Here is a 14,406-nt window from a genome sequence, read left to right as displayed (position 1 = left end):
GAAAAGATAATCTGAAAATTATTTGTTTCTGCTGCTGACCAAGTTAAGAGGGGTAATTTAAAGAGACTCTCAGATTGTTTCTTCCTTTTCCTGCTACAAGAAAGGACTGAGTGCAACTGAAGTCCTGGGAAAAGATCTCATATGTTGCATAGGGGAACAAAAAGAAGTAATGCTTTAGTTGGAGGAGCACTCTCCAGACCTCTGTTTCCTCCAGAAGGCAATTGTATTTGGGTATTTGCACAGCCTGTTAAGGAACTTTGGTGTGGCTTTTCAGAGGTCAGTATGAAGCTGAGTCAGATACTGTGTCTGTATGAAACCCAGTATATTTGTGTCCTTGCTGCTATGAAGGAGCAATGTCTTTTATCACCAGGTGAATCTTTTGGTCCAGTGAATTTTTTAAAGGAAGATGATTTTTGTATGAGTTTTTGCAGAACCAGAGCTTTTTCTGCCTGGAAGTAATGCATTTTTAATCCTTGCTCTTCCTTTCATCTAGGCAAAAAGTTGTTGAAGGTACTCTTACTCATCCCTTTGCACTGACCTTGTCTGGGGACACTTTGTATTGGACAGACTGGCAAACGCGCTCCATTCATGCGTGTAACAAAAGGACGGGAGAGAAAAGGAGAGAAATATTGTCTGCCTTATATTCACCGATGGACATCCAGGTCTTAAGTCCAGATCGGCAGCCATACTGTAGGTTTTACTTTTCCCTGAAACTTTTTGAATTACTGTTACTTATCTATCTGGAAAAATGTTAATTATAAAAATGGTTAGTGTGACGTTGTAAAGTTTTGAACACTTGTCAGGAGATTGGTTGCTGAAGGTATAAGGACCTCTTTCTTTAAAACTTCCAGCCTGTATTGGTATGAGCCCACTCATCATCTCAGTTGGTGACAAAATCCAAAATTCAGTGCAGTACTTCAGTGACATCTTTTGATTTGGAATATCTGAATGAGAATGATAAGAGACTCATCTGGCATCTTTTTAACACCATTATTTTACAGACAACTGAAAAAATGCTTATTATTATTTTTTTTTTAAATAAGCAGAATCACCTACAAAATATGTAGTGTTCATGTTGTACTTATGTGTTTTTTGCAGTCTAGACTTTATTATATTTATCTTTAACAGGTAACAAATAGTTTATGAATGTTTCAGTATGGAAGGGATCTAGTTCTGAGCTTTTATATGAAACATATGCACGCCTCTATTTTTTCTTTACATGTGATGGTACTTCAAAGAAAGGCAAGTGTAGAGAACTGAGAATTGAATGAGGCTGTATATATTTCATGTATGCATGTGATTCTATGTGGCAGTTGGTCTAGATTTTTTTTAGGATTGTGAGAATGGGACTTAAAAGCAATGGTGTGGAAATGTATATAATTGAGTAGCCATGGGAAAAATAATCTCTTGCTTAGGGGAGATACTCTTGCCATTTGAATTGCTTCTTTATTTATGGCAACTGTAAAGTCTGCTTCCCTAAAGATAACATTTGTTATTCCAGTAAAGTTTATAGGATGTCAGTAAATAGACTAGAGAGTAAGCAAAAGCAGTTTGGAGATCATCTTGGTGATGGAACATGTGGAAGTTTTCACTGAGGTTGTTTGGTATGCACAGCACCCTGGTTTATCTCACAGATCCAGATAAGAGTTTGTCTATGCTGAATTCTTGTCATTGCTTTTAGCTCAGGGAATGTCCCAGCTTTGGGTCATAGTATTTCTGGATCAGTCACAAAGAAAATGTGGCACATAGGGAAATACCATGTGCTGAAAATAGTTCAGATGCCATTGACTTCATTAAGATCAGGCCTGGACTTCTTCCTCTCCCTTTTTTTTATTCTTTGTGGCTGTCACTGGAAGTACCGCAAGCCATACATGTTACGGTTTTATATTAAAGCAGGTCAGATGCGTATTTTAACTATGATTGATTTTGGAGGGATCTTTCACAACTTGCAATATTTTTTTTTTAATACCTGGCAATACTCTCCATAATTATATATGCCTATAGTTTCGTCTCTTGCTGCAATTTTTTACCACGTGAATGAGAGAGGTGCATGCAGTTGTCATCTGTCTGTCCCTGCCCTGTTCCCCTGCTTCCATTTTTTGTTTTTTACATTTTCAAAATTGCTGACTTTACATGTTACTCCTCTAGATTTCCTGATGATTCAGGGATATGTCTTGCTGTGAAAGCTTCGCAGTAGAAAAGGATATTTCCAACATGCAACACTACTCTAATGTAGTAATTGTGTAAATTGTTATATTTGTTCTTATTTCATAGAACTGGTCACTGCCCCATCACTACCCTCCAAGCCCTGTTTTCTGTTTTCATGATGCTTAGCAGACCCAGCATCCAGAAAGTAAATGTCCAAAGTTCCTTAGCCGTGTTCAGCTTTAGAAGCATTGAAATAACTGTATAGTGAGAACGTTCTGAGCTGTCAGCTCTTTCAAAAAATCAACTTTTGCGTGCACCTCTATTTAGATGCCCCTAGAAGTAAGCACTGGGGAAAGGGGAATCAAACACTTTATTTTGTGGTTCCTCTGTCTATTAGCACAAAAGCTGGTGCCAGTCATTTGGGGTCTATTTCTTCCTCTTGGAGAAAACAGGGCTTTAGGGGTTCTAGAAAAATTAAAATAAATCTATTTGATTTCTTGAAGTTCACACCCCATGTGAAGAAAGCAACGGTGGTTGCTCCCATCTGTGCCTGCTGTCTCCAAGAGATCCCTTCTACAGCTGTGCCTGTCCCACTGGTGTGCAGCTAGAAGATGATGGCAGGACATGCAAATCAGGTAGGACCTTGGTTTTTCTACAGAGACAGTGTTGACTTGTTTTGGGTTTGCTGCTTAAAAGTTGAGCCTTGCAGAAATTAATTGAAAGGAACTGCGTGACACACTGAAATGTCACTCTTGTCCTGATGAAGGTGGCAGATATATTGCACCAAAATCTCCTGCCAAGCTACTAAAGAAAGTGATTGTTATGAGCTAAAGTAATCCCTTGCATCTGAAATCAGAAAATTTTGACTGTATTTTGTGTCTTTGACTGTATTTTGTGTTGCCAGTTCTCTGTAGGAATGAAGTAGTATGTGGAGCCCATTGCAGAGGAATTTTATTAGAAGTAGGCTATTGTAAGACGTGTTTCCATTTGGACAATGGACCATGGACAGACTTCTGCTCCCTGCCATTCATTGTCTGGTAGCGGTCAATGATGCTGTAGCGGTTGGCCAAGTTGTTGCCTTCCAGATGCATCTCGAAGTTAAGAATGGCACAGATGTGCCAAAAATTTGTTCAAGGTCAAGTCCAATGAGTTGCCCATGCTTCAGTTAGTTTTATAATGAAATAATCTGTACAGAAAAATTCAAAATAATTCAAAATTAAGATTTAAACTAAAAATACAGATTTTTGTCATTCTGAAGATCAGTCATCCCTATGTTTCCCTTTGGGCTGCTTTGTGGGAAGGCTTTGTGAGAAATTTGCACTGGGATTTTTTTCTTCCTGGGTCTAGTTGTGTGAAGAGGCTTGTAAAGTTTGCTACTTGAGATAACTGAGCTAGAGAAAAAAATGTTCTAGGTGGCTGTTCCATGTCACATACAAGTAGGAGATACTTGAGTATTACCAGTAGAAAGCTGTTTAGAGACTAATAGCTGGAGTACGTGCTTTAACTGAAAAGTATAATTAGATGCATGTTTCATATCCATAAATTGAGTGAGTCTAGTGGTATACTTTGAAAGCTTGTTTTTGTCATTGATCAAGAAGTTTCTTTTAAATATGCGTCTTACAAAAACAGGCAATTAACACTGATACAGCGGTAGGACACTAGGAAGCAAGGTTTTAGAAAATGTTCTGCCGAGAGACTAAAAGACACTCTGTTGCTTGTCTCTGATGTGTTTTCAACGAGTCTAGTCAAAGAGTAAAGTCATTTTCTGATGTGACTTGATTCATCTGAGTCTTAAACCAAGTGTAATAGATTCCTTTCATTTGTGAACTTGAAGCAGAATTTTAACACTGAACCTCCAGGGTTTAAGGTCCAGCTTTATTAACTCATCCTGCTACAACTGAAAGGCTTATAAGGTAGTTATTGCAGCTGCTGAAAGACCTTTCTCTTTCCTTCTTCCAGCTTTGGAAAGTTTCCCTTTCACAGCTTTCAAAAAACATTGCTGAATGCTCAGGACAACCTTTTTAGACATTCATATTGACCTCATGTTTCTGGCAGTGGGAATGAAGGTCAGCCTGCCTTTGGCATTTTGGCAGATAGCACAAGCAGGATTGACTGCTTATACTATGCTTTCACCTTTTCATTTTCAGGCCAGACAATCTGTCTATGGTGTTCTGTCAAAGGAGGGCAAAAAAGTGGGATGGGAACAGGAAATCTGATTTTGCATAAGAATGTGTCCTTTTGTTTAAGTTTTGTGGTTTATTTCTTTCCCAAATTCCACCTCTTTTGTAGTCCTGTCTGCCTGATGCCGATATCCAAGTGCTTCAATTTCCTCTCTTATTAATTAACTCCTTGGTTGCAATGAGCTGTCTTTTTGTTCTGTGTACAAGTCCTTTATAGTAAAGTTGTATCAGGAACTATGATTGCAACAGTGTTGACCACCTCCCCATTTTGTTCCCTATATTGGCTTGGGCAAAAGTGCCAGAGTACAAAGTCACTTGGGCATATCAGCTTCTTTGACATTAGGCTTTTAAGTGAATTACACAGATGCTACTGCTAATTTGTCTGCAAGAGGGAAAAAGTGTTCTGTTCTCAACATCTTTGTCTGCAGTGGGAGTTTACTGGTGCAAATCTAACTATACAATATTACTGTGTATCTCTGTCAGAAAGTTTTCTTCTGCAGAAAAGCTCTGATGCCCTTAGGCAATTTCAGCTCTCTTGGGCATTGAAGAATATATATATTGGTAATGTTCAGATATGAGAGCTCTGTACCTGTTGAACTGTAATGGGCCTAGATAATTAAGAAAACATGATGTCAAGGACAGGCTGTGCCACTATTTGCATTGCTGTGGGATATGTTTAGATGCATTGAAACTCAAAAACTGGAATTTTACACTTTTTCTAATTATGTAACTTCTGATATGCTGAAGCCATATATATTGTATCTGTGTTAAGAATAATTTGTTATTCTGTAGTTTTGGCTTTCAGTGTTGATTAATTCTCTTGCTTTCTCTCTGGCTCTAAACAGTTGCTCTGAACAAATAATAAAAAAATTAGCTCTATAGTAGATATCCATCACTAATAATGGATATTAAATACACAGATTGCAACTGGCATCAAGTATATGCTTCTCTCTAGGAAGTTGTACGTATTTTGTGCAGGTAGATGTTTTGTGTTGCTTCCCTTCAGACTTGTGATATTAAATCTGTTTTCCTTTGTTAGCTCTGAAAATCCTCTGGGCTTGCATGAAGTTCCCATATCAACGAGCAGGGGAGGTTGTAAATTTAGAAAGTAAATCAGCTGCACCTGACCATGTACTCTTAGCAAAGTGAGCATTCAAGCTATGATCCTTGGAATTACTTAAGAAGTTGTGTTGGACCACTACTGTCTTGGTGAATGTATCCAAATATATGATTTTAGATAGGTATGTGAACCTAGTCTTGCCTGTGTAGAAGATAATGAAGTTACAATTTGTAATTCCTATCAGAGCATGATTGCTCTAGTCTGAAGTGCTTGTAGAGCATGGCCTAGTCAGTAGTAACTCTTGGTAGCAGATAACATCCAGGAATGACTGATGTCTTAAATTTCATGTTTCAAAATGGAGCTTTGGTTCTTAGACTAGACGACTTTCTTGATTTGTGGGTTTTGCTCCTGTTTGGTTGGGGTTTTTATTGTTGTTGGTTTTTAATTTGCTGCTTTTTGTTTTTCTTCTCTAAGCCTGCTTGAGCAATGACATGAATGTTTGAGGAAGGAAAAAAGGTTTGGTTGCAGTAATTCAAAATGTGTAATTCTACCTGATTAGCTCTTTATTCATGCAGTCATAAAATTGCAAGCCTTGTTTAGTTGATCTTCAGCAGTTTCTTGCTTTGGAAGCTTTCTGATGCAAAGTCATAAGACCAAAGTAAGAACTATGAGTGCTCTATGCATATTTTCAGGGAAGCAAAGTTTGGTTTGATCAGCAGTGGAAAAGCAAATAGGCCATTTGAGAAAGCAGCGCAGAAGGTGGAGATTCAAAAGCTGGGGACCTACTTTCAGTCATTTTGCTGACTCAGGGCTATCCTGAGGTTTTTCTTTCTTTGTTTAAGGATCACATTTATCTTCCTTATGAACAGAATTAATCCGATTCATGAGTCTCTTGTATGTCTGTGATGGCTCCAGTTTCTGTTAACAGTGTTCAGGAGCCTATTTCTCTTATATTTTTAGCAAATTTATAATTTCTTTCTGTCATATTCAGTGTTTCTGGCATACAGCTATTGGTGCAATCTTCTTAAAGAATATAAAAAACCTCATATTTTTTCTTCAAAGTGGATATATTTCCCTGTAAGTGGTCACTCTGACTTCCTAAATTCCCTCTACCTGTTAGTGTTGCATTCCCAAAGGATCCTACTCTCCTTGCACATAATTTTCTGGTATCATGGTGCCAAATAAGTCAATTGTAAATGAACTAAAATTAATTTGAGAGCATTTTAAAACCTATAACCCAAACCTCATACCAGAAAGCATTTTGAGTGAAAGATCAATGTTCCCCACGTTTCCTTCCTAAGTTTTCACTATCTTGGCCCTATGGCTATGGGGCTGTAATAAGTATGATAAACTAGGACTTTAACTAATGTTCTTTTTTATTGTATATTTTCACCTTCAGCAGGGACACACAGAGCTACACAATGTCAGAATTAGTCCAGATCCATGCAGCTTCTGGAAGTGGTGTTCCAGTTTTCTTTTTGTTTCTCATTAAATGTGTAATACTTTGCTGCAGTATATGGATAAAATATTTCAGTAAAAGTTACAGAATTTTACTCATTATGCAACATCATTGCAGCAGTTTCACATGGCCTGGACATCATTAGTTTATGATCCATTTTACTAATATTGCTGTACTGGGTTTGTCTGGGTTGGAGTTTGTCTTCTTCATAGCATCTCATATGGTGCTATGTTTTGGGTTGATAACACAGGGATTTTTTTAGTTAGTGCTGAACAGTGCTTGCACAGTGTCAAGGCTTCTCTGTTTCTCACCCTCTGCCCTGCTAGCGAGTAGGCTGGTGGTGCACAAGAAGTCGCGAGGGGACACAGGCGGCATAGCTGACCCCAACTGACCAAAGGGATATTCCGCACGATACAGCATCGTGCACAGCAATAAAAGCTGGGGAAAAGAAGAAGGAAGCAGGGACATTTGGAGTTATGGCATTTGACTTCCCAAGTCACCATTGTGTGTGGTGGAGCCCTGCTTTCTTGGAATTGGCTGAACACCTACCTGCCAATGGGAAATAGTGAATGAATGTTGCTTTGCTTGAGCATACAGCTTTTGCATTACCTATTAAATTGTTTTTAACTCAACCCATGAGTTTTCTCTTGTGGGGAGAGAGTGGCTGGGTGGGGCTGAGCTACCCACTGGGGTTAACCTAAAACAACTGTGGAAACAGTAGCTCCGTTTTCTGTGTTTTCTCTGGAGTTTGGAGGAGAAGCTACTAATTTCTGTAAAGTCTTTTTTATTTTGTATGATGTATTTTACTCTCTAATTCTATGCTGGGTGATTTCTCTGTTTCCTATGCAACCTGTGTCAGATGTGCTTTTAATAAATCAAACATTCCTGGGTGTTAAGTTATACACGTTTCTTATATCTAAAACCCCTGACAACCAAATTTAAGTCTCAGTTAATAAGAATCTTTTTGCGCTTGCTTTCCCAGAAATCCAACCAAATGAACAAAAAAACAAACCAAAACCCCACACCCAAACACTTTTGTGCATTTCTGTAAGCATTGTTTACACTGAAAACTCTTGGAAATCTAATTTTACACTGGTTTATTTTCTTTTTGTTTGTCTTGGGAAGCATGATGAGTCTTTTCCCTTTCTTGTACTTGAAAGCAAGATGAGACCTCTTGGTAAGAACGTATGTAGGTGGTTTAGATATAGGTGTACTTGCATGTCATGCAAACAATAGACGACAAATCAAGTGCAACTTAAGCAAGTATCTGGCAAGGGGAAGTGGCAACCTGCATCATTAGCCTTTTGTAGCTAGACTACTTCTATCTTGTAGTGCTAAATTCAGGTTCCGATCTTTAACAGCAGTAAGAACTTGATGTCCATCTATATGAAATATCCCTTCTCTGTCCATGACCTCCAAGTTTGTCATACTCGCAGAGAAATGCTCTTGTAGTTTTGAAACTCACACAAAGGAGCAATGCCTGGAACTAAGGGTAGTGCCAACTAAAGTATGTCTCTTTAATATACTGAACATTGCCCAGTATAGATCTAAATCAAGGAGCATCTGAATGATGCTCTTAGTTATATGGTTTAGTTTTAGGTAGTCCTGCAAGGAACAGGGTGTTAGACTCGATAATCTTTATGGGTCCTTGCAACTCAAGATATTACATGATTCTAAGTAGACTGAGCACAGTCATCTCCAAAAAAAGGCTATAAAAACATTAATTATTTTCTGCAATGATTCAAGGTAATTAATTAGGCTGCAAAAGCAACAATATAGTAATGTGTCCTGGTTTCAGCTGGGGTAGAGTTAATTTTCTTCCTAGTAGCTGCTATAGTGCTGTGGTTTGGAATTTAAGGGAGAATAATGTTGATAATACCCTGATGTTTTACTTTTTGCTAAAGAAGAAGAAGTTTCAGCTTCTCACACCATGCCAGGTGCACAAGAAGCTGGGAGGGGGCACAGCCAGGACAGCTGACCCAAACTGGTCAAAGGGATATTGCATACCATGTGACATCAAGCTCAGTATATAAGCTGAGGGAAGAAGGAGGAGGGGGTGAATGTTCAGAGGTATGGTGTTTGTTTTCCCAAGTAACCATTAATGCCTGATGGAGAGCCCTGCTTTCTTGGACGTGGCTGAACACCTGCCTGCTGATGGGAAGTAGTGAATTAATTCCTTCTTTTGCTCTGCATACATGTGCAGCTTTTGCTTTACCTATTAAACCGCCTTTATCTCTACCTGCATGTTTTCTCACTTTTACTCTTCCGAATCTCTCTCCTCATCCCACTGTGGGGGATTGAGTGAGCAGCTACATAGTGCTTACTTGCCAGCTCGGGTTAAACCACGACATGTATTTTAAATTCCTTACATTGTCTAGAATGAAGGAAGATGACCTTTAATGCCTTGCAGTAAATTGACTTACAAGTTAGAATATAAATGTTTTTAAAAAAATTAAGAATAAATAAAGATATACATATATACATATACACATATACACACACTTAGCATGTGCTATAAATGCTCAAGTGCAGGAACTCTTAGTGCTTGTATGTCACAGTGTGCTCTTTCTCACTGCTGGGAGCAGCATGGTCTGGGATGCTCCTAGTTCTCTCTGGACCGCATAGTTCGATGCTGTGTTTTGAGTAGGTTTTTGTGTGAGCTGTGGTCTGCTATCTACAATTGCTGCTTTGGAGGAGTTGAGCTGCTGTGTTGGGATTGCCATGCGGTGAGAGATTGTGCTGTGTATTCCTCACCTTGTATATGCTTCCTCTTCTTTCTTCTCTTTTCCTCTTCTCTCTTCATTCCATTAAACTGTTCTTATCCCAATCCAGGAGTTTTGCCTTTTGTTTCCTGATTCTCTTCCATATCCCACGGGAGGTGGGGCGGGGTGAATGAGCAGCACGTGGTTTTAGTTGCTGACTGGGCATGACCTTCTATGGTATGTAATATCCCTTTGGCTGTTTTTGGGTCAGCTGTTCTGGCTCTGTCATCCACCAGCTACCTGTGGAAATTAACCATATCTCAGATGACCCAGCACATTGAGGCAGTTGATCTGGGTTGGATAGTATTCCCAGCGTCTTATTTCTCTTTGCCATTCTTCACAATGCAAAACAGAAAACAGTGGTTTTAGAACCTGCTGGCTAATGCTACAGGGGTCACACTATTTTTTATGCAGGAGATAGAAGAGTACTGAAGGAAGAAATGTTAAGGCCTTTCTTTCTCATCTCCCATGTGTTTATTGGTGCACCTCATACATTTTAAAAGTTTTGTGTCTGCGGTTCCTTGGCTGAGCAATCATCAGGTTATTTGAGCAGCTAAGCCTCCAAGCAAAATAAGCAGGCAGACACAAACACCTTCATTGTGAAGTATTTCTTCTCATGCAATTTAACCACCTGAGAAGAAGAACCTTTTCCTAACATGTCTTCCTGATTAATAAAGAGAAACAGTATGGACTGATCCAGACTTTCTGATTAAGCAGAACAAATGCTAATTAGAGATGAACTGCCTCTTTGTAAAAGGGTAGGGCTAGGGACACGTTTGTTATTTGGGATAATTGCTGTAAATCAGCTCTTTCAAGTACCTGAGAAAGCTTCTGCTGGCATTGTGTGAATAACCTAAAATAACTATCAGGAGTCTTCTAGCACTTGGAAGATGCTGGAAGAGAAATCTTGTATATCAGTAGATAAACTCTAGTTACATTCTACCATTGAAGGAGCACTCATGTCTTAATCTGTTTGTCATGGAGAAAATAAACAAGGAAAACTCAATTTTTCCCTATTTCCTAGATCCTTGACAGGTACATGCATGGCTGTCTCGCCTCCTTGCCTAGCCTGTGATTGAAATGCAACTGTAGGAAACCACGGTCTTTTGATTGGAGGGTGCTTTGATTTCATAGGTGTCTTCCATCCTATGCCCAGTATCTGACTACCATAGGGAGATGTTATCCAGAAGTTCCGGAGGACTTTTTCCTCATTCTGCCTCTCCTTACAGCACTCCCAAAGGTGTATCATGCTTCCTTTGCTTATCAAGGAATTGTTGATCTCATGTTTTTCCTTTGTTAGGCTTAGATGGGGCTTCTTAAAGATTACTGTCATCCTTCTCTGAAGGAGGGATTTGGGTAATTGGCATTGCTCTCAATGCCTACAGCCACATTAATTCCCTCCAGACAGCAGATGATCTACTGGAAGGGCCTAAGGGTGTTTTGCACTAAAGGAGAGGGAGCATTTGGACAATAGATCAAATGTACAAGTAGTCTACAGTGATTCCTGTGCAAGGTGGATAATTATCTGGATTCTAGGCTATGAAAATGAGATGTAGTGAGCTGAATGAGGAAATGGCATTTCACTCATTGCATCTGACCTGTGTTATGCTACTTACTCCAAACACATCCTGTTGATTCTGTAGCCCTAAAACAATGGGCTAGGGTGCTATTTACTCAGTGAGAAATAATATCATGTGGAAACATATTTCACTGAGATACCTTTGCAATACACCAGAAGGGGATGTAAAAACTGTCCAGAAATGGGTACCTGACAATCTAGGAAATCTAGAGGCTACCTCTTCTATTTCTACTCTATTTAAGGAAAATTTTGTTTGTTTGTCTTAAGTCGGTTTACCCCTTGCTTTTGTTAGTATGTTATGTTTATGATTTTACTTGATCTGTATGAAAAGATTATGAAGATTCATATAAACTTTTATTATCCTAAATGAGGAGTACTTCATGTAATGACAAAATAAAATAGCTTCATATGAAAATGGCCTTGTTTATATTTTCATTGGATAAAAGCCATTAGAAACATGCTGTAAAGAAGAAACTTGCGAGGGTGTGAGAAGTATTCTAGAAGATCTCCCATATAATTTTCTAGCTCTATTGTCAGTGGTTTTGCTGGTCTAGTGAATGAAGCTCTCTTTTTGTGTTTTGGTGCATGTTTCAGATTGGTGACTACTTTCCAGGGCTAGGAAGCACTGTTTAGTTAAAGATGATAAGTAGCTCATTTTTGTGTGTGGTTAGTTGTTTGGGGCAGGGGGTGGGGGTGGGGGTGGGACAGGGACAGGAAGGATAGTATGTAAAGGAAAAAGTGATAGTCTCACTTTTCAGCACTGTTGAGTCTCTATATTGATTCTGGTTTTATGCTACAGGAGAACCACACCCTGTGTCTGCACTGAACAGGTGTATGTGTAAATATTATTATCTTGTGTTCATCATGGGCTAGGGACATACACATAGAAAGTGACAAAGTCCCAGTGATAACTTGTTAAGCTGCTGTAGCTTGGCTACCTCTTCAAACATTGATGGCCAATCTCTATTTTACTGCATCAGTGTAGCAGCAGTGAGGTTGAGACACTACCTAGATTTGCAAACCCTAATTTACAGTTGTTTATAGCATTTTTCCATGATGTTTACACTTCAACATATGATTATGTTAGAATCGTGGAATCATAGAATAATTTTGGTTGAAGGAGACACTTAAGATCACTGAGTCCGACCATAATCTAACTCTAGCACTAAACCAACCTCATCTAGAATGACAGAATCATAGAATGTTCTCAGTTGGAAGGGACCCACAAGGATCATCGATTCCAGCTCCTGTCCCTTCATATGACAACACTACAGATCACACCACATGTCTGAGGGTGTTGTCCAGTCTCTTCTTGAATACTGTCAGGCTTGGAGCCATGACTACCTCCCTGGGGAGCCTGTTCCAGTGCTCCACCACCCTCTGGGTGAAGAACCTTTTCCTGATATCTAGCCTAAACCTCCTCTGGCACATGTTCCTGCCATTCTCTTGGGTTCTATTGTTGGTTGCTAAAGAGAAGAGTTCAGTACCTACCCTTACTCCTCCCCTTGTGAGGAAGCTGTAGACCGTGATCGGGTCTCCACTTAAGTCTCCTCTTCACCAGGCTGAGCAAATGAAGTGACTTTAGCCGTTCCTCATACGACTTCCCCTCCAAACCCTTCACCAACTCTGTAGCCCTCTTCTGGACACTCTCCAGTAGCTTAATATATTTTTTTATCCTGTGAGGCCCAGATCTGCACACAGTGCTCCAGGTGAGGCTGCATCAGTGCAATGAGTGGGGCAATCTCCTCCCTTGCCCAGCTGGCAATGCTGTGCTTGATGCACCCCAGGACACAGTTGGCCCTCTCCGCTGCCAGAGCACACAGTTGACTCAGGTTCAGCTTGCCATTGACCAGAACCCCCAGGTTGTTCTCTGCAGAGCTGCTTTCCAGCATCTTGTCTTTCAGTCTGTAGGTACAGCCAGGGTTGCCTTGTCCCATGTGCAAAATCCAGCACTTGTTCTTGTTGAACTTCATGCCTGGTGATTGCCTGGTTCTTCAGTTTGTCCAGATCCCTCTGCAGGGCCTCTCTGCCCTCCAGAGTGTTGGCAGCCCCTCCCAATTTTGCGTCATTGGCAAACCTACTAAGCAATCCCTCAAGTCCTGAGTCTGAGTCATTTATGGAGACATTGAAGAGTGCTGGCACTAAGTTGGATCCCTGCAGAACCCTGCTAGTGACTGGTCACCAGTCTGACATAATCCCATTTACTAGAAACCTTTGAGCCTGGCCCATTCCCACTGCATTGTGTGTTTATCCAGCTGTGTGCTGGACATCTTGTCTGGAAGAATACTGTGAGAGACAGTATCAAAGGCTTTACTGAAATCCAAAAAGATCACACAGACAGGCTTCCCTTGGTCAACTAGGTGTGTAACCTTGTCATAGAATATAAATAAGTTTGTCAAGCAAGATTTTCCCGTCATGAACCCGTGCTGGCTGGGACCACTGGCTGTGTTGTCCTTCAGATGTTTTTAAATAACTCCCAGAACAATCTTCCCCATGATTTTGCTAGGCACGGAAGTGAGGCTGACAGGCCTGCAGTTGCCAGGGTCATCAACCCTTCTCATAGTTTTGGTCTATGTTTGGTCAGCGTTAGCTTCCAGTCATCTGGGTTCTCTCCAGATTCCCAAGAGCATTGAAAAATCATGGAGAGAGGTCTCCTATGACATCAGCCATATACATCTTTTAAACACCTCTAGTAATGGTGACTCAACCACCTCCCTGGGCAGCCTGTTCCAGTGCTTCACAACCCTTTCTGTGAAGAAATGTTTCCTAGTATCCAATCTGAACTTTCCCTGGTGCAGCTTGAGGCCATTTCCTCTCATCCTATCACTTCCTACTTGGGAGAAGAGACCAACACCCCCCTTGCTACAGCCTCCTTTCAGATGGTTTCAGAGAGCAGTAAGATCTCCCCCTCAGCCTCTTTTTCTCCAGGCTAAGCAGCTGCAGTTCCCTCAGCTGCTTCTCATAAGACTTGTTCTCCAGACCCCTCACTAGCTTTGTTGCCTTTCTCTGAACTCTCTCAAATACCTCAGTGTCTTTATTATAGTGAGGCACCCAAAACTGAATGCAGTATTTGAGGTGTGGCCTCACCAGTACTGAGTACAGTTGGACAATTGCTGTCCTAGTCCTGCTGGCCACACTATTCTTGATGCACGCCAGATGCCGTTGGCCTTTTTTGGCCACCTGGGCACACTGCAGGCTCACGTTCAACTGGCTGTCAA

At 40.4% G+C, this 14,406-nt stretch overlaps 1 protein-coding gene across 12 annotated transcripts in view; it reads left to right on the top strand.

Moving 5' to 3' along the window:
* Window positions 1-14,406, top strand: part of LRP5 (LDL receptor related protein 5) — a 180,698-nt gene that overhangs the window by 51,686 nt on the left and 114,606 nt on the right. For all 12 annotated transcript variants that reach the window (XM_065064887.1, XM_065064888.1, XM_065064886.1 and 9 more), the window contains 2 exons: window positions 494-690; window positions 2,652-2,783. In XM_065064887.1, the coding sequence (XP_064920959.1) occupies window positions 494-690; window positions 2,652-2,783 (329 nt within the window). The remainder of the gene's footprint in view (window positions 1-493; window positions 691-2,651; window positions 2,784-14,406) is intronic.

The sequence above is a fragment of the Columba livia genome, chromosome 5, assembly GCF_036013475.1.
Source record: "Columba livia isolate bColLiv1 breed racing homer chromosome 5, bColLiv1.pat.W.v2, whole genome shotgun sequence".
NCBI lineage: Eukaryota > Metazoa > Chordata > Aves > Columbiformes > Columbidae > Columba > Columba livia.
The sequence above is the reverse complement of the archived record's forward strand: the minus strand, read 5'-3'. Positions and strand labels throughout refer to the sequence as shown.